Here is a 21,171-nt window from a genome sequence, read left to right as displayed (position 1 = left end):
ACCATTACCAAAAAAATAATGATTGTCAAAAATCCTCTGAAGTGGAAGTAAGTATTATGCTGACTCTACCTTTGCACTGTAGGTGTGATTGGCATCAGGCGGGTCCAGCACTGCTGTGTTTTTGACCAACGAGTCCACCTCTTTATGCATGATGTGGAAGTTACAGTAGTTTCCGAAAGTAAAAGGTCTTGATAAGGGGAAGGCATCCACCCAAGTAAACACAGCGTTAAAGAAGTCACTAGGGATGTAGAGGCTCTGATACCTCCGCCGCAACTCCATCATATCACAATTGTATCTGTCGAAAACAGAGAAAGGCAATCATTAACTGAATATAGTCCTGAGTAGGCATGAAGCCTAGTTTATACTTGATGCATCCGCTAGTTCACTTGAGTGCGCACGGCGAATGTGACGTTATCGATGTGTTTGTGGAGGTTTGCTTTGGGTACGCACAACATGATTTTTTTAGCATTTTTTGAGACGCCCTATTTGATTTGAATTGAATATGAAACACTTTGAAGAGATTTTGTACAGGTACGCTTGTACACACACCTTTAGGATCCGTCCATGCGCGATCATAGAGAGAACCAGAGGACCAATAATTCTAGGCTAGAAATTGCAACAGCCGTGGGATATGATGAAAGTTTTTAAGTTTAGAAAAAATCGAGGGATAAGTTTGTTAAAACCAAAAAGAGAGGCCATGCAAAAGTGGAGACCCGTGTTTTTAATAAACAATTACAGAATATGTTTTTCCACCATTCATTTACACTGATGTATGTATTACAATTTTGAATTTAAAACGATTTAATAATTACAAAACTAAAATGAAGCAACAAATTATGAATCGTTTTACAATATACTGATGGCCTGTTGTTCTAGGTTTTATTTGTGATAATGGTCAGGAATGTTGAACCATTATTACCTTGGCGTATAAGCAGAGGACATAAACTAGCCAGACAGCAAAGTGTCAATTGTGGAACAGGCTAAATGCAAATAAATAAATAAAAAAACATCAGATTTTTTTAAGTAAGTGTACTTTTTTAATGACTTTTATTCTTGCTATAATATATATATATATATATATATATATATATATATATATATATATATATATATTTATTTGTAGAGCAACTCATGTTATGTTGTCATTAGTATTTTAATAAACTTTAATAGGTAAAACTGTCCGAGATATGACCAAAAGCAAGTGACGCAAAGTTTGATTAAAAAAAATCTTGAATGGTTAAAAAAATCTTTAGAAACAATAAAATAAATTCTAAAAATAAATCAAAATTAATTAGTTTAAAAATCTTGAATGATATTAATGATTTGACGTAGTTCTGGAAACTTCCTACTTCTCTGTTTATCTGTCTGACTTCACAGAGGGTTTCTTTTGACCGCCCCGTCATTTTAAAGAATATCACAATGGCGAACGCATCAAGTATAAATGCCTCATCCATTTCGTGAGGTGCGCACGCAGTCAGCAGAAGTCCACGATGCCTCACCAGGCGGAAGTATAAATCAGCTTTAAGCTGGTATAAGATTCTGACTGTGTGATAACCTTGGATAAGAATATCGAGGTTTCACGAATTGCAAGTACTGCTTTGAAACATTTTTTTTAATGTCTGGGAAAAAAAGCTTATTCCCCATTGAACACGATATATTTTATTTAAAGAAACATTTAAAATATTTTGGAACTGTAAACATGTCATTCATGTCAAACATATATCATTCTAATGTCTTCATTAGTTTTAAAAACAAAGATTTTTTTTACAACTTGAAAAAGCCTCTTTGGATATCTTTCTTTCCTTTGGATACAAAGCAAGCAACAGCACTGTTCAGATCCAAAGCATGTTTGGATGTTGGTGTATAAGCAACTTGCTTTAAAATGTTTCCTGAATCGTGGCCTAACCAGTAGCTTTTTGATGTGGAGGGTCCTTTTTGCCCGGTGATACTGTTGCTTTAAAAAACAAAAACTAAATAAAATAGTGGTAAAAAAACGGTATAACAGAAGATTGTTGCGGTTTTAAAACCTTGAATTTTCAGAATCACAATAAACCTTGAAACCGGTTATTGTCCCATGCTAAATCCTATAGGATCATTCACACAGAACATATATTTCAGTTCCAATGCACTACTTTTCATCTGTTTTTCATGCACTTGGCAGAGGTGTGTGACATTGTGCCAAAATAAATAAAACTTTTACACACAGCATCACCCATCAATGTCAGTCCCAAAGCCAAAGGACCAACAAAGAGAGAGACTTTTGAGTTTTTTGCCATATCAGCTTTTATGGCAAAATGTCATGGCAAAAACTATATCAAGTTTACCACATTTTATAAATACCACTTTTCTATAATTATACAAATATTTAACAGCAATAAATAATACACAAGATAAAATATATAAATAATAAGAATGATAATATATAAGATTAAAATCTAAAACTGTTTTTAAGTTTTAAGGTTTACTTTTGATAAAAGTTGTACAATTTTAAAAGGATTCACATTTAAAAATATTTTATTTAAAGTCAATCCAGAAAAAAAAATTGTAGTCTGATAACATAAAAAATAGGGCATTCCACAAAAATATGTTTAACAGTTTGCAATATTGACATTTTGGGGGTTCTTCTCTTTTGAGTAAATGTTCATGTATAAGTCAATGGACCAATAAGAACTCAGAGCTCTGTTTTACAGTAGCAAGTTGGCGTGACCACTGTTTTATAAGACGTTAACATTTAGGCCCAATCCCAATTCTACACCTTAGCCTTTCCTCTTACCCCAATTCTCTTTATCTTAAAGGCTTAGGGCTAAGGGAAAGGGGTAGATAGCCCTCGAAAGAGAGATTTTTCAGAACCACACTCGAAACCAAGGGGTAAGCAAATGTCCAAGAATACACCAGCCACAACAAGTAAGGAGATCCACCAATTAGTATTTTTTGTCATTGTTATGAATTTTTACAACAAACAAGAATGTTTTAATATATTCATAACCACGTTTGTGTTTTACAATCATGCTTTTAAAAAAAAAATGCTAAAATAAAAAGCGCTCAATTTTGCTATCTATAATCCATAATCCTGTACAGCAGTCCCACAAAATTCTGACACTCGTTGACACTCTAATACCCTGTCAGAAAAGTCTAGTGGCTGGAAATGGGCTTTTTACAGTATCTGCTATAATGTTAATGTTGTTTATTGTGTTTACATAGTTGAAAATGGCCACAGTGTAAATTTACGATCTTATTTTCACATTAGATTGTTATGACAACATAATATATGCCTTCAGTGATTTCCTGAAGATAAATACCAAAAAATAAAGCAAATGGAATAACTAAAGCAGTCATGACCGTCTTATTTCATATGAAGCAAGAGATCGCAATGACATATGATGACGTGTGCAGGTGCTGTAGTGCTGTCCCATTTTATAGGGGTACATTTTGAAGCCCTTCCCCTTCACACTCAGTTTTAAAAAAACTTTATCTCTGCTTTCCAGTTTTAAGGGCGATGGGGAAGGAGTACAAAAATAGAATCGGGATTAGGCCAAAGTAGCAGCGAAGACCCTTTTTTAAAAACCAACCATCAAAACTTTTTTTTTTTAAATGACATTACAATAAAAACCCTAAATAAAACAACAATACAACAACCAAATACTAGAAAACAAACAATCTCAGCAACACTCATTTTTCATTAACTTACCCATCGAGAGAGAATTTGGAGAACTGCACAGTATATCTTGGAACAACTCTGCGTGGCCGTCTTGGTGAACGTTCTCGCCGAGGAGAGCGATCTCTAGAGCGTTTCCGCATGGGTGAGCGTTCTCTCGATCGTCTTCTCTCTCTCTCTCTTTCACGACTATTCAAACACAGGCAAAATAAAGCATGGACATTAACATCAAATAAAGACTGACAATATCCTAAATTTGTTTCTGATTTCACCTCCGTCTTGAGAAGCACTGAGAGTCTGGTGTATGTTTGAGTGCTGACCTGCGATCATCTTTCCTTAGGATGAGCTCTGGCCGGTCACTGCGGTTGGGGAAGCGGGGCGAGGGCTCGACACGCCTCACCTGCTGAGGCTGAGGCATCATCCGCACTGGAGGCTGCAGCAAACCTCCAGAAAACACAGAATCTGCAGGCGGCATAGAGACAGAGGCAAGGATATCAGGTCTGGGGGTCTTTCATACATGGACTGCTCAGTCGAGTTCAGACTTCACAATTTTTTTAAGTAGTCACGTCACAGAGGTTTTCACACTACATGACTATCTGGGGTGGCATTGTGTAACTGCTCTGTTTACACTGCAACATGGGGTTTCACACTGTATGCTTTTACAGTAGGAGAACTGCTGACAACTTTGTCTCAGTCTGCAAACTACATCTCACAACCAAACACACGCGAGAACTGACATGGAAAAAACGTGAGGTCACGTAGTATATATTTTGTTATTAACCACATAATGAGAAAGAAGCCTTTAGTGGGGTAGAAAATTGACTTATTTTGCCCACCCGGCTTAAATTTTTTATTTTTTGACCCAGTTGTGATTTTTCTCAAATGACATGTCAATCGGACACGGGTGCTCCTGCCAAATTTACAATAGTTTTTCCTCCATTTCTTGGAACCAATTAGACTAAAAAGAAGTCCTTTCAACTTCTCCCTCATCCTCCCGCTGGCCTGCAGATACCCACACTAGTGGATGCCGCTCTCTGATGGGCTGTAGGTAATTGCCGATGTCATTTTCACCCAGAACACATTTCACACGCATTGATTTGAATCGCAGACAGGTCCAGATATTTAGCATGCCAAATATCTTACAGGCGTCGTCGACTCATCTGCAATTCTCCAGATGACGTCCTTGATAGTTCACACTGTGATTGTTACTAACATGAACGAGCACCGATTTACCTGTGATTTCAAGCATTTGTCTGCGATTTCTTAAAAACTGTTGGTGAGTCAAAATCGGGGCTAAAATCATGCAGTCTGAACTCGGCATTAGCTAGATTTTTACATGATCCAGGATTGTTTGGTTCTTTGAAGCTGTACACTCAAACATGCTCAGGAGCAGCTTATTTCACGAAAACAGAAGTAGATTTATTTTTTAAAAAAAGGTTAGCAGAAAGTCTGTGCCGAGGCAACCACTACTATTTCCTTACAAGGGTATTCAATTGAATTGGGGAAAATAACAATAAACTTATTTAAAAATGTAAACTAAACTAAAAGCCCATTTTATTTTACAGTCTACAGTGCATCCGGAAAAAAATTATATCTCTTCACTTTTTTATGTTACTGCCTTATTCCAGAATGGATTAAATTAATTTATTTCCTCAAAATTCTACACACAATACCCCATAATGACAATGTGAAAAAAAAAAAAAAAGTAAATTGTTGAAAATTTATTAAAAATAAAAAGCTGAAAAATCACATGTACATAAGTATTCACAGCCTTTGCTTAATACTTTGCTGATGCACCTTTTGGAGCAATTACAACCTCAAGTCTTTTTAAATATGATGCCACAAGCTTGGTACACCTGTCTGGTCAAAAACACTCTGAAGCAGGTTTTCATTCATTCATTAGTCTTCCAGTTCCTGCTGCTGAAAAACACTCCACAGCATGATGCTGCCACCACCACCATGCTTCACTGTAGGGATGGTTTTAGACTGGTGATGAGCGGTGACTATTTTCTCCAAACGTAACGCCTGGCATTAACTCCAAAGAGTTCAACTTTAGTCTCATCAGACCAAAGAAATTTGTTTCTTATTGTTTGAGAATTCTTCAGATGCCGGGGGGCTTTTTTAAGTTTATTCATGACAACTTGAATAATGTAACTTGTATAATGTTATTAATAGTAGTAGTACTATATATTATAGACATATTTATATTTGTTTTATTAAAAAGCTTAGATTTGTCCACCTGTCAGGTTTTTCACCATGTGGGGCACAGGACGTGTGTTTGGATAAAACTCTACATATTATTGTTCATTTATTCATTTGCTGGAAATTAGAACTAAATTTAGAAATAGTTTTGAAACAAATTTTTTTATATCTTTATATTTTAATAATATAAAAGTTGGAACTCCTAACCCAGGGGTGGCCAAACCTGTGTCCTGGAGAGTTTAGCTCATCAACATAATCAAACACACCTGAACAAGCTAAGCAAGCACTTATTAGATATACTAAAAAGCTCCTGGCAGGTGTGTCGAAGCAAGTTGGAGCTAAACTCAACAGGACAACAGCCCTTTAGGACCCCTGCCCTAACCAGTCAATCAACTACAGCATGTCTCTGGTAATGGCTGAGGGGTTAATGTACCTTTAGGGGGTGGCTGGGGCAGCAGTGGCTGCGGTGGGTTCTGCAGGAGAGGAGCCAGAGATGCAGCGGAGAGCTGGGCCTGCAGGAGAGATGGAGGAGGCCCCTGTGCTGGGACACTGAATGTGGTGGGTGGGGGTAGAGACTGAAGCATGGTGGGACCTGGTTTCATCATATTCGGGACTTGTGGCTGGCTCTGAAAAAGAAAAGATGGAGCAGAAGAGACAGGTTGCAAGTATGCACAACCACTTTATAACGCATAAAAATGCTAAAGATTAAAGCTGGGCAATGCGGTTAAAACTTTATCTCTGCTTTCCAACATTTAATCATTCATTCATTCATTCATTTTCTTTTCAGCTTATTCCCTTTATTAATCAGGGTTCGCCACAACGGAATAAACCACCAACTTATCCAGCATACGTTTTACGCAGCGTATGCCCTTCCAGCTGCAACCCATCACTGGGAAACACCCATACATTCTCATTCACACACATACACTACAGACAATTTACCTTACCCAATTCACCTATAGCGCATGTCTTTGGACTGCGGGGGAAACTGGAGCACCCGGAGGAAACCCATGCCAACACGGGGAAAACATGCAAACTCCACACAGAAATGCCAACTGACCCAGCTGAAGCTTGAACCAGCGACCTTCTTGCTGTTAGGTGAACGCGTTACCCACTGCACCACTGTGTTGCCGTTTTCCAACATTTATAATAAAATTCTCATAATTCATGTTTGGGGCCAGAAATTTCAACGAACAAGAAATTATTACTTAAAATTAATAAAATTAATACTTTTAGCAAATAAAAGTTTTTTTTTTTAATTAATTAAAGTAAAAAAATTTTTTTGGAAATATACTTAACATTGTTGTTATGCTAAAAACTCAAGCTTTACGAACACAAAAATAATATTTTAAAATACATTTAAAACTTATAAACTGTTACTATATTTCACAATTTGACCGTTTTACCATGATTTCAAGAATACAATTTTTTTCTTTGAAGCCTATTTCAGAAAAGAGTATGAACATCCAAAACTTTGAAACATCTACAAAATGTATTTGAAAAAAACATTATTTAATAACACAGTATAAAACGCAACGCCCCCTACATCAGATAAGTAAAAAAAAAAAAAAACCTTAAAGGTAGCTTTACCTTAGGTAGTTCACCTAAAGCTGAAAATTCACTCATCCTTTACTTGTTCTAAACCTGTTTGATTTTCTTTCTTCTGTTGAAAAGAAGATATTTTAAAGAAAAGTTGAAACATGTAACGATTGACTTTCACGGTATTTGCTTTTCCTGTTATGCAAGTAAACGATTACAGGTTTTCAGCTTTCTTCAAAATTTTTTCTTTTGTGTTCAACTGAATAAGAAAACTTGAAGGCGAGTAGATGGCAAGTAAGACCCAATCCCAATTCGATTTTTGTACCCCTACCCCTTCCCCTTGGCCCTTAAAATTGAGTGTGAAGGGGAAGAGCTTCAAAATTTACCCCTAAGATATGAGACAGCTCTACAGCACCTGCACACGTCATCATACGGTTGAAGTCAGAATTATTAGCCCCCATCCCCCCGTTTATTTTTTTCCCCAATTTCTGTTGAGAGATTATTTCAACACATTTCTAAACTGAAAAGTTTCAATAACTCATTTTTAATAACTAATTTACTTTATATTTGCCATGATGAAAGTAAATATTTTAATATTTTTTCAAGACACTTCTATACAGCTTAAAGTGACATTTAAAGGCTTAAATAGGTTAATTAGGTTATATAGGCAGGTTAGGGTAATTAGGCAAGTTATTGTATAATGATGATTTGTTCTGTAGAGTATCGAAAAAATATATATAGCTTAAAGGGGCTAATAATTTTGACCTTAAAATGGTTTTTAAATAATTAAAAACTGCTTTTATTCTAGCTGAAATAACACAAATAAGACTTTCTCCAGAAGAAAAAATATTATCAGACTTACTGTGAAAATGTCCTTGCTCTGTTAAACACCGTTTGGGAAATATTTAAAATAGAATGAAAAATTCAAAGGGGGCCTAATAATTCTGACTTCAACTATATCGTCGCCATCTCTTGCTTCATATGAGATCAGACGATTGCAACTGCGGTAGTTATTCCACTTGCGTTATGTTTTGGTATTTATATTCAGTAAATTAATGAAGGCATATATTATGTTATCATAACGATCTAATGTGAAAATAAGATCTTAACTGTACTGTGCATTTACAGAGTGGAAATAATCAAAACAACATTAACATTATGGTAGACACTGTAAAAAGCTCATTCCCAGCCACTAGACTTTTCTGACAGAATGTTGTGGGACTGCTATACAGGAGTTACTATTATGTATTATAGATAGCGAAATTTTGCGGTTTTTATTTTAGCATTTTTTTAAGGAGGTTTTTATGATGGTAAAACAGGAACGCCGTTATACAGTAAATATATTAAAACATGCACTTGTTTGTTGTAAAAATTAATAATAAAGACAGAAAATACTAATATGTGGATCTCCTTACTTCCAGGTGCAGCTATACTGCCGTTGTGGCTGGTGTATTCTGGGAAATTTTCTTACCCTTTGGTTTCAAGTGTGTTCCTGAAAAATCTCCTTTCAAAGGGGTATCTACCCCTTTCTCTTAGCCCTACGCCTTCAAGCTAAGGAGAATTGGGACAAGGGGAAGGGCTAAGGGGTAGAATTGGGATTGGGCCTATGTGTTTATTTTGGGTGAACTACCCCTTTAAGCATATCGTACTTAACGGCATACAACCAGAGCCTATTAAAAGGCCATCTCCAATACAGGTTTAGAAAACCATTTTAATGGATGGGAGGAAAAAGTGCCTAAATGAGTAATGAAGGAGCACTAAACCCAGTGAAAAGAAAGGAAAATGATTAGAAAGAGCTGGAGACAGAGGAAGTTGAAGCACTGCTGTTACCATTTACCACTTTTGGCCCCTGTTGAAAGACAATAGATTTTGTTTTAAGAAAAACAAAACAAAACAAAACCACAAAAAAACACTAAAAAGGCACGTTGTTTTAAAAGAAAGCAAGCATTTTGGACTTTCAAAAGGAGACAATGAGTATGTTTACATGGACTCTAATAATTCAATTTTAATTAAGATTAAGACTATTTTTCATTACTCTGATTAAGGTCATAATTAACTAAACAGAAAACAAATGAAGACGTGGAGTATGCTTATTTTAGTTGCATTATTGAAGTGCAGTATAGCCATGTAAATGTGGCAATCAAACTATTAACGTCAGGTAGGATTTTCGCCGCATTTTGCGATTGGATAGCCCTTACACAAAATGCTGTTTGACCACAGACACCTGCATTGCAAAATGCAAAAAATTATTTTCCCATACGGCGTGCGGTATCAATTTAAAACAACACTCTTCCAGCAGTTCATACTCCCATCCAATATCTCGTTTGTCACTGGAGGCATGCATGAAATGTTCCCAAAAGAAAGTGCCAAACTGCAGTTACAGTCGACAAATTAAAAATAAAACACTCGAAATTACATGCAACTCAGATAAAATGTGAATAGCACGGTGCTATATAGCATGTGCAATAACATGTAAAATGGGGAACATTCAAAAAGCAACTCACGTAAACACCTTAATCAAATAATTGTCTTATTCAGATTAAAGCAAATAATTTGATTACTGATGTCCATGTAAACATAGTTAATGTCTTACAACTGTTGTTAATTACATAAGACAAAAAAACTTTTATTTTATCATCACTGGCATAGTGACATTTGTGTCCGCATATAGACATGTCAAAAATATCATAAGTGCACTTAATCACTAATAATTACTTCTTATAATAAGCAATAAATAAAAAGCGGCACTAACAAAAATAAAAAAAAGAATAAAAAAAATTCTATAAATTTGTAATTAGGTTATACTTAAGCTAAAGTTTCAAAAGTTTAATATAAAACTACAAAAAAGTACAAATATAGGTTTCTTTAAATAATTGCTGTGGATATCAAAGAATTGCTGCAAAAAGAATTTCCAATTATGTATGTAAAATAATAATTTGCAGGTAATTTACAAACCCTTAGGCCATTTCTTTAGACAAAAAGATTTGTATCTCAAACTGTGACCCTTGGTGATTCATAAATTGCAAGTCAATGGCTACCAACACTTAGTAAAGAATTTAAAACAAAAAATAACTTGCAGGAAAAACAAAACTAATACTCATTGTTTCTGGCATATATGTTGTGTTCCAGGCAACACAATAAAATAAAGAAAAATGGTCACTCTGTGCAAAAAACATAATTTACATCATTAAAGGTCCTGCAAAGTGCTTTGAAATGTGAATTTTTTAATTAGATGTTTGACACCATAGAATATATGCACAAGTATGCCAAAGTATTGCAGTAACCTGGGTCGAGCGCTTTCGGTGAACTGTATGCAGTTACAAAATCTGAGTGTTTAAAGTGTGTTTTCTTTAAAAATGAACTACCCCTGCTGCCTGACTGATATACGATATAAAGTGGGTCTCAGACTGTACAAATAGCACTGCGTTAAGTTACATTTTCCCATGCCATGTCTCTAAAATATGAACATTTATCATACACTAGTTTTTTTAAAGGTGTTTCTGTGCTTGCTTGGCGGGTGCTTGTGTGTAATTATTACATCTCATTGAAACTCCAAGTGATTTTTACAAGAGAGAAGTTAAAGGCGTGGTTATTTTGGCATTATAGCAGTGTGGTGTACGGTAAAATGTGAGTTTTCTTTTTTTGGACTGATTTTTGGTGAGAGTGGATGAACTTAAGCGCATCAATTGAAAAGTAAATGATAAGTTTCTTGAAGGGGGCGGAGCATGTGAGTACTTGATTGGTCAAATTGACCCTTCGCTAAGAAACACATGAAAACCACACACTAATCGTGGCTTAGCAACCGTAACTACATGCAGGAGGCCTGTCAAACTTTCAAGGAAAACAAGTCAAAGCGTTGTGCATATGGATTGTGAAAATCTTATTCATGATCGCGTTTTACATGTTATAGTTATGTTATACTTAGATTAACATCATTGCGTCACCACGCTATCCGCATTTCCTCAGAAGTTTCATGTAATTTCAGGTGTTTCATTATTAATTTGTCAACTGCAGTTTGGCACTTTCACTTTCATTCGGGCATGTTCCCCGTGACAAACGAGATATTGGATGCAACTATGAACTGCTGAAAGAGTTATGTTTTAATGAAAGTTCATACCGCATGCTGAATGGAAGAAAAAAATAAAAACTACGCATTTCATGATGCAGTTGTCTGTGGTCTGCCCTGACTCGGTAGGTGCAAAGAGTGTCAAACAGCCATATGTGTGTGTGTATGGACTATCCTGTTGCAAAACGCGTCAAAAAGCCCTACATGACGGTAATAGTTTGATTAAGGTATTTACACATTTGTAGTGCACTTTAATAATGCAAAAAAAAAAAAAAATCGGCATAGTCCACCCGTCTTAATTCGATTTCTCCTTAGTTCGACCTTAATCTGATTAAATTAATCAAAAATCGCTGTTTACATGGTCGACTCTTAATCAGAGTATTGTCTTAATCGCATTAAAATCGAATTACTGGTGTCCATGTAAACGTTGTCACTGATAGAAGGCAATAACAAACCTCTTAAAATATCTAAATTGTGTTTTCTTAAAAAAAAAAAAACAAAGCAGGTTATGTTTCACCGCTGTTTTTTTTTTTTTTTTTACTTGATAAACAGAGCACTGCTCTGTTTAAGTCACAACAGTAGTCATACTAATAGCAATCATTTTCCATCCATTCTAAACTAGGAATATTTGAAATTGCATAACAACAGAACAAAACAGTCATGTGATCACAATCTGATAACTTGCGATAAATATACATCACCCGCAGCAGTTTTTCAGTCATTTATAACCCTCATAGCCATGTCAGAGCTACAATTCATCGATGATTTCATCAGTCTTTTAGAAATTTAGTCATTGGTGATGGCATTATACCAGGTTAGTGTCTGCCTTTTTATTTGGTGTCTAATTAATATTTGCTGAAATTTGCATTTTAAATTTGCATAATTTACATTTCAATGTATTTATTTTTTCCACTTAACTGCAAATTAGAATAGAAACTGTATAAAAATTACACAAACATGCTGACAGTTATACATACTGTACATTGTTATGAGTCAATGATGCTAATATTTGGCACAAATCCATCAGTTTCCCCTTTCTGGCTGCTCTTTATATGAATGAATTATGTAGAAGCACTGTCCATGTGTGTTTCCTCGTCAGTTAGTAACACTAAATTTCATTGCACAACACTAGTCTATCAGGCTTTTTGGCTAAAAATTGAGAAATCATGGTTTAATTTGTTATTATTAGATTATTTTTTTTATTTCACCTCTCCTGCCGTGCTTAAATGAACATTAAGCTGTTAAATGGTCAACATATGAGGCAGCTAGGCTAACCTAGCTTCAATTTTGATTAAATTATCTTCTAATCGGTTGCGTATTAAGTCGTGAATATACACCTGTAATGCATACTGCAGTCCTTTTTTGTCTGGCTTTCTCAGATATCTCACCCATTCACCAAAAATGACTAATTATATCTCTGGGAATGTCTGACATCGGAACATATGTATTGTAATAGACGTGCAAGGCATTAAAGCTTGACAGGCATAGCAACAATAACTAAGTAGGGCGGGGCTTAGAGAAGGGTCAATTGGATTTGATGAAAAACTGAAATATGAGGTCACATCAAAAAAAATTCTATTTAGGCGGAGGTGACAAACTGTACGTTTGGATGCTTATATCAGTTTTATATTTTCCAAAATGCTAACTTGCACACTATCTCAGTGGTTCCCAACCTTTTTCTTTGGGGCCCCCCCCATGAACATATACAAACATTGGAGCCCCCCCACCATATAAATACACACGCACGCACATACATATGTACTGTGTGTGTGTGTGTGTGTGTGTGTGTGTGTATATATATATATATATATGTGTGTGTGTGTGTGTGTGTGTGTGTGTGTGTGTGTGTTTGTGTAATATTGATATATAGTAATATGTACAGAAAATATTAATTAATCAGTTTTAACTTGTCTTGGCCTTCAATAAAACCAAAATTTAGGTAGGCTTTGTCATACTGTCTAATCTTTATCTTCGCCTCTGAAGAATCCCTGCATTTACGTTTGTCTGCCATTTTTGTTTTGATTTTGCCTTTACGACACGTTGACAAGCAGATTGCGCGAGTGAGCAAAATTTAAATAATTATTTAAAGTTATTTATTTTAATTATTTTCACTATTATGTTGGAATTTTAAGCATGCGTTTAGATTTTTATTTATTTTTTTGGTACTTAAAAATACATATATAATAGTAGGGCTGCTCGATTTTGGGAAAAATCATAATCACGATTATTTTGGTCATAATTGTAATCACGATTATTCAAAACCATTGCCAGTTAAAGTCAAAATTATTAGCGCTCCTGAGATTTTTTTTTTTATAAATATTTCCCAAATTATGTTTAACAGAGCAAGGACATTTAACAGTATTTCCTATAATATTTTTTCTTCTATTTGTTTTATTTTAGCTTGAATAAAGAAAGGTTTAAATATTTTGAAACCAATTTAAGGTCAATATTATTAGCCCCCTTAAGCAATATATATTTTTGATTGTCTGCAGAATAAACTACCGTTATAATGACTTGCCTTATTACTCTAATTAAGCCTTTGAACTGCACTTTAATCTGAATGCTTGTATTTTGAAAAATATCTAGTGAAATATTATGTGTGCTGTCATTATAGCAAAGACAAAAAGAAATCAGTAATTAGAAATGAGATATCAAAACTATTATGTTCAGAAATAAGTTAATAAAATATTCTTTCCATGAAACAGGTATTGGACAGGAAAAGGTTTGCTAATATTCAAGAAGGCTAATAATTCTGACTTCAACTGTATACATACAGTTATTTTCCACCCTGCAAAGGAAAGAGAAATAAATACAATAGAATAAAAATATAAAACAAACTGTGTTTTAAGCATCTTCACTGTAAGAAAACACTTTAGCTACAGCAGTCCTTCAGTCAAGAGCAGCGAGGGTTTTCTCGTTGTGTTTGTTTAATAATGATAAAAACAGGCGGCAGAAGGATTATAGCGCACTGTCTCTTTAATGGTTTCTCTTTCACGTCTTTTGATCCTCAACTCGTTTGTTTATTACACAAATGAGGGTTAATGTAAATAATCACTAAACACCGCGTTTTGACACATGTTTTACCATTAAAGCGCTCACGTTAAGAGGACTTTAGATGTCTGCGCTCCTCTGCTCGTCTCAGTGTGTGAATGAGAGTGAATGCTGACCGGCCGCATGCTTCTGACTGCGTGATCGTGCTGCACACACACATAAGCTCTTTCGCGCTTTTAAGAGCAACACGTGTACAACTGGAACGTGGCAAAATATAATGCAATAATCATTTATCTCGATTAATGCTTTTTTATAATCGTTTGAAACCGAAATCTAAATCGGATATTCGATTAATTGCAAAGCCCTTTATAATAGTGGAGCATTTTTATGCCTTTTTCTACCTCAATACTTATCCTCTCCCGCGCCCCCCCTGTGAACTCTGGCGCCCCCCTTAGTGGACGGACCCCAGGTTGGGAACCACTACACTATCTAATAGATATCCTTAAAACTAACAGACTAACACTAACATTATTGAAACTAAAAGTATTTTACCTAATTTCACGGGAACTTTAAACTTTTATTCCACAGCCTCTACAAACAATAATCTGAAACCCACAGGTAACAATATCAACAGGAGTTCTGGGAATTTATTTAGTTTTGCATTAATACAGTATGTATTAACTGTCAAACTCCGCTTGCATTTTTGTGAATGACCAACAACCAAAGATTCACCTAAAAAAATCTAACATTTTACTGTACAAAAAAAGGCCTGAGGGCAAATAAAGTAACTTTAATTTTCAAGTAAACTATTTGTATCAAAGAACAGCCAGTGCCGATTAGCTAAAAAAGGGAATGAAAGGATTATGAGAGAAAAAAAAAGTTGAATTACTACTACAACATACAAGCCGTGAGCTGTAATACAGAGAGGAGTGAAAAAGCAGCAACAGCTTGTCTTGGGCAAAAGGAAAGAAACCCAAGGACACATTTTGTGAAACAGAAGAGTGAAGGAGCAATCAAGCAGAAGATAAAGAGCAGGAGGAAAGAATGAGGCGCGGGGGGGAGGGGGGGTCAAGTGGCGTGGGTTACATTTTGTCTTGAATCCACCGCCGAGTGTAAATCAGAGTAGCGTTGCATTCCTGCGTCAGTGTAAAAGCTGGACAGCTGTGGGGAAACCTGAGGTAAGGGCTGAGGCGGCTGGTGCTACATGGAGATTGAGAACACAGGAATCAACAGCAGCATCATCATCATCATTATTATGACACTGTGGACGCAGAACCGTATCACACTGTTAGATTGATGATCTGTTCAGACTGTAGCTTTACTTACCGTTTGGTTGGGGAGCTGAGGTAAGGTTTGAATGCGCTGAGCGTTCCATTTGAAAGGCATGTTGGGATTGTAGACGGCCTCCACCAGGACACGGTCACCGACTTGAGGTGTTTTCCCCTTGACCGCACTGCAAAAACACAAAACAACGCCTTTAAAGGCAACAAATAGCTGGGCAATTTAAATAAAGCATAAGATTAAGGATGCACCAAATTTTTTCCTGGCAAAAATTATTGACTGAACATTGCATTTTCAGGTTTTAGCTGATGTAGTAAAAAAGGGTTATGCTGGTTTCACTTTTGACACTTTGGCTGCATTTACACTGCATGGTTCAAGTGACTCAATTACGATTTTTTCTCCCATGTGGCACAGATCGGAAATGGCCCGTGTACGTGTAAGCAGGAACAAACCACATGGATTGCGATTTACTCAAATCAGATTCAGGCTTTGCTGATATGTGGAAATTTATCCGATATGAATGGGATCTGTGTCCTCGTGTCTGCAGTGTAAGCAGGTAGATTGGATTTTCACCTGTCAATGCGAGTCACACATCATTAAAAACCATAGCGAATAACATCAAGTTTGACACTTTCATTTCAGAACAGACTTGTAGCACACGTATTTAAGCATGTTAACGAGAGAGAGAGAGAGAGACAGGGTAATATACTTTACCTAACCAATATAAATATAAAACTTTTGCATTTATCACGTGCATAAATCTGGTTAAAAAAAAAGCCTAGATTAAAAGAAGATGGCCAAACGAAAACTTTTTTGTCATAAACCATAGAAAAACAGCTTGTCAAAAAGAATTTAAAAAAATTAAACCCTGTAAACAGATTAAATACTGGAATGGAGAAAAGGGCAATCTTTAATTATCAGCTGTCAGTCAGCACAAGGTCTTTTTTTTCTGGTCATTGCGCCTATGCTGTGTGCTGTGTAAATGCAAACAATCAGATACGAGTCACTTTTAAAAGATGATGCAAGCAGGTCATCAAAAAAAATCGGGTACAGTCACAAAATCGAAATTGACCATCAAGATCGGCAGTGTAAATGCAGCCTTTGATGTACTGGACACAAGTCAAAATATCTTGATGGAAAAGGATGCTTTATACTTTACTTAATATTCTACACCACCCTCATCAGTGTGCAGCCACAGGACAATGGCGCCAGTGCAATCACCACACACCAGCTATTGGGAGAGTGGAGAGACAATAGCGGCATTTCCACTGTCGGGCCAGTGCGAGCCAGGGATTTAATCGGGCCGAGCCGGGCCAATCGCCCGGGAGGTTGAGCAGTGAGGCCAAAATCATGTCGCGTTTCCACTGTCGGGCTAGTAGCTCGCAGCGCGCCATGCAAACCCCGCCCCAAGAACGTCCCCCTAATCAAAACGTCACACAACCCGCCCACTTCAGCGGGAATCAGGCAGATAAAGCACACCATGGAATCATCACGGAACCATTCAAATAAAGACAACTGAAACAAACAAATGACACGTTACTTTTCAGCATTGCATTATATGTCTATATGTATAGGCCTGTGTGTTCTCATTCATCATATTAATTTACTCACCAACCGACAGTTGGCATCGAAATCGAGTGGTCTCGCCACTAACAGAGGTACCCAGCGCAGTGAGCGCATCAATCCATAATATAAAACCACAGACATTCTCCGTTAATAAAGACAGAAAAATGAAACAAAAAAAGAAAATGTATTTTATAACATCCTCGTTTACATAGACGCCGTCAAACATTTAGCCCGAATGCTCCGGAACAACCTGAAACATAAATTTTTTTCCTAAAGGCTATCAGACACTTAGGTGATTCCCCTTTATTTAAGAATATTTAAGGAAAGTGTTCAGTATTTCAGCACATAAATGCAAGTAATAAAATATTGTCTATGTTTCATTGCGCTCAGCAGCTATAAACTAAAGCTCTTCATGTATTTAAGAAAAAAAGATAAAGGAAAAGAAAAAAGGTCGCCTAGTTTCTGCTTTCACTCACCCTAAAAATGCTCTGTTTGCATGATTTGATTATTATCATCGTATCCAAATACTTAATAAATAATATTTTAAACCTTCTTCTGTGTTTATTGTTTTTATAAAACATCTAAAATCTTTTTTTCAGATAGACCTTTGTAAAATGAAAGTTTAATATGGCTTTAAAACGATTTAATTTATCGTATATTCCAAAATTGGTTTAGCTTTTGTTAGTTTTATATTGGTTTATTTATTTAATGCGATTTTATTATATTCTATATTTGTAATTCTTTAAATTATTTCAATATAGCTTAGGCTATTTTATGAAGAGCTGACACTTTTGTTTTGAGCCTACCAAAGTGGACACGAAATTTGTCAAGTTTCATGTCTTTCTGCTGTATTCATATTGTGTTAGGGTTATCTCAAAAATAAATAACACAAAGAAAAAAGCTGTGCGGCATCAACAGAGCTGTGAAGGGAGCGCTCCTTTGCTCAGTCTCACACACATACAGACATCTAAACACGTGCAAAAAAACTTTTTAAACTTGACAAAAACTCTTGAAAACCTTTACTGTCTGCTGTGTTCAATATGGTGTAAAGATTATTATGAGTTATTGAAACATCAAGGAGGACGCAGCAAAGAAAAGTCACTTATAAATTAAAACTTTATTATTTTATGCAAGAGCCTTACATTCAAAAGGGAAACAGGGCGATCATACGCAAAAAGACCCCAGCCTATAAGGCTAGATGTTTTCTTTCCCTAATTTATTTATTTGTTTGTTTGGCGCATACCTGTGTGCGATCGGAAAGCTGTGTACACACTCCGCCTCTCCTTTCACTAACCCCCAAAGCCCCAGTTGGCCCTCTTTGGCCCAAGGTATTCGGAGGGCTGAAAAAGGCCAGCCGCTGGCCCCAAGAAAGCCCCGATTTGGCCCGGTTAGGCCCCGGAAGTGACAGTGTAAACGCGACTGGCCTTGGCTCGCTCTCTTTAGGCGTGATAGTGGAAACGCGGCTAATGATAGAGCCAATTCGGTGGATGGGGATAATTGAGAGGCCATGATCGGTAAGGGTCAATGGAGGAAATTTGGCCAGGGCACCGGGGTTACACCCCTACTCTATACGAGAAGTGCCATGGGATTTTTTAATGACCACAAAGAGTCAGGAACTAGGTTTAATGTCTCATCCGAAAGACAGCGCCCATTGACAGTATAGTGTCCTCTTCTCTATTACTAGGGCATTAGCACTCACACAGACCACAGGTTGAGCGCCCCCTGCTGGCCTCACTAACACGACTTCCAACAGCAACCTAGTTTTTCCATGTGGTAACCCATCTAGGTACTGACCAGGCTCAGCCCTGCTTAGCTTCAGTGAGTAACCGGTCTTGTGCTGCAGGGTGATATGGCTGTGGCACTAACATAGTCAACGAACAATAACGAACCTGAGCTGGAAGAAGACATCCTCATCAACAAAGCCGAAAGTGTCATGCAGCTTGCTGACGACCCCAGTGAAAACACGCTGTTTTTGGGGTTGCGTCTGCTGCTGGTGGCTGGAGCGAGGGGTCGGGTAGGACACCGTTATCTGTGCCGTCTGCTGAGGGTTGGACAGGCTCAGACTGGTGGGCAAAGCGACAGGGGGCTGAAAAATACACACATCACCACTGTTAGAAAATAAACTGCTCATATCTGGCAAATAAGAAATCTCACTTTTTTCACACATTTAAAAACGATGAGACAAAAAAAAAAACACATAATTGTGATGATGAAAATGCAATACTGGAAACACGGTGTACCTGTGATAGCAGCGCTTGCTGGGGTTGTGGAAGCTGTAAAACAATAAATAAATGAAGAAATTGCACATTAGTCATATTTTTTTTAAATTATACATCATATAAATTATCCTAATTTCTGTGAGAATCCTGGGTCCATGCAGGTTCCAACAGGTCTTCTGCAGTGTTTGTAATGATTGGGATGCAGCTCAGCAGATGATTTATCAGAAAAATCTACTTTCAGACACTTTTCCAAATGATCAACTAGAAGTCAAGTTATTATTTGTTGCTCTTACAACTTTGATCTACGACGAGACTTTTGTCAGGTTTGTACAGTGTGGAAGCATTTAAAGTGTTCAAGAAGATGCAAAACCATTACATGCAATGACAGAGAGACTGTTTAGACTGCATGTCACTGATGAGCCTATGATGACTGGAATCTAAAAATAGTCTTAAACAATAACTAAGCACACTACAGAATGTTACATTTTCAAATACATGCACAAATCACACATTTTAGCAGTGCTGCAGAAGCTTGGTTTGCAGCGCCAACTGGCAGACACTTGTTTGTCAGGGTTCAAAATGCAATATCTAAGGCCCAATCCCAATTCTATTTTTGCACCCCTACCCCTTCCCCTGGCCACTAAAACAGAGTGTGAAGGGGAAGGGCTTCAAAATTTACCCCTAAGAAATGGGACAGCACTACAGCACCTGCACACGTCATTATATGCCATCGCAATCTCATGCTTCATATGAGATCAGACGATCGCGACTGCTGTAGTGATTCCAGTTGTGTTTTTTTTATCTTCAGGAAATCACTGAAGGCATATATTATGTTATCATAACAATATAATCTGGCAATAAGATTGTAACTATACTGCGCATTTACACAGTGGCCATATTCATCCATGTATTCAGTGGCCATGTAAACACATGAAAACAACATTAACATTATAGCAGATGCTGTAAAAAGCTCATTCCCAGCCACTAGACTTTTCTGACAGGGTATTCGTGTGTCATCGAGTGACAGAATGTTGTGAGAATGCTGTACAGGAGGTATTATTAGGGATTATAGGAAGTAAAATTTAGCGGTTTTTATTTTAGCAGGTTTTTTTTTTAAAGCATGACGGTAAAACACGAACGCCGTTGTGAATAAATTAAAACATGTGCTTGTTTGTTGTAAAATTACAAAAAAATACTAATTTGTGGATCTCCTTAATTCTGGGTGCAACTATCTTGCCGTTGTGGCTGGTGTATTCTGGGAAACTTTCTTACCCCTTGGTTTCGAGTGTAGTCCTGAAAAATTTCAGTTCGAAGGGCTATCTACCCCTTCCCCTTAGCCTTCAAACTAAAGAGAATTGGGCAACCCTTACCCCTTCACGGTAACGCGCAAAACGAGTGATAGGGGTCAACAAGTGTCAACATTTCATCACAGCTAGATTTTTGCCCCTTAGTTTACACAGATTTCGCTCCACATGTAAATATATCAACCTGCTTTCTGTCAGCCTGTTAAGAGGTGCATATATTAATGTAATGTATTTTTGCATGAAAATATTCTCATATTTAAAAATGTATAGTCTATGAATGAGGCGACACGGTGGCGCTGTGGATAGAACAATCGCCTCACAGCAAAAAAGTCGCTGGTTCGAGCCTCT

At 36.7% G+C, this 21,171-nt stretch overlaps 1 protein-coding gene across 5 annotated transcripts in view; it reads right to left on the bottom strand.

The window, feature by feature from the left end:
* ccar1 (cell division cycle and apoptosis regulator 1) overlaps positions 1-21,171 on the bottom strand; it is a 58,832-nt gene that overhangs the window by 26,379 nt on the left and 11,282 nt on the right. Inside the window, exons 5-12 of one of the 5 annotated variants that reach the window (XM_005156651.5) lie at positions 19,541-19,573; positions 19,190-19,386; positions 15,780-15,906; positions 15,540-15,653; positions 6,291-6,483; positions 3,928-4,117; positions 3,689-3,844; positions 70-295 (exon numbers count right to left, since the gene is read on the bottom strand). In XM_005156651.5, the coding sequence (XP_005156708.2) occupies positions 70-295; positions 3,689-3,844; positions 3,928-4,117; positions 6,291-6,483; positions 15,540-15,653; positions 15,780-15,906; positions 19,190-19,386; positions 19,541-19,573 (1,236 nt within the window). 5 annotated transcript variants of the gene reach the window in all.

Source organism: Danio rerio, chromosome 13 (genome assembly GCF_049306965.1).
Source record: "Danio rerio strain Tuebingen ecotype United States chromosome 13, GRCz12tu, whole genome shotgun sequence".
Classification (NCBI taxonomy): domain Eukaryota; kingdom Metazoa; phylum Chordata; class Actinopteri; order Cypriniformes; family Danionidae; genus Danio; species Danio rerio.
The sequence above is the reverse complement of the archived record's forward strand: the minus strand, read 5'-3'. Positions and strand labels throughout refer to the sequence as shown.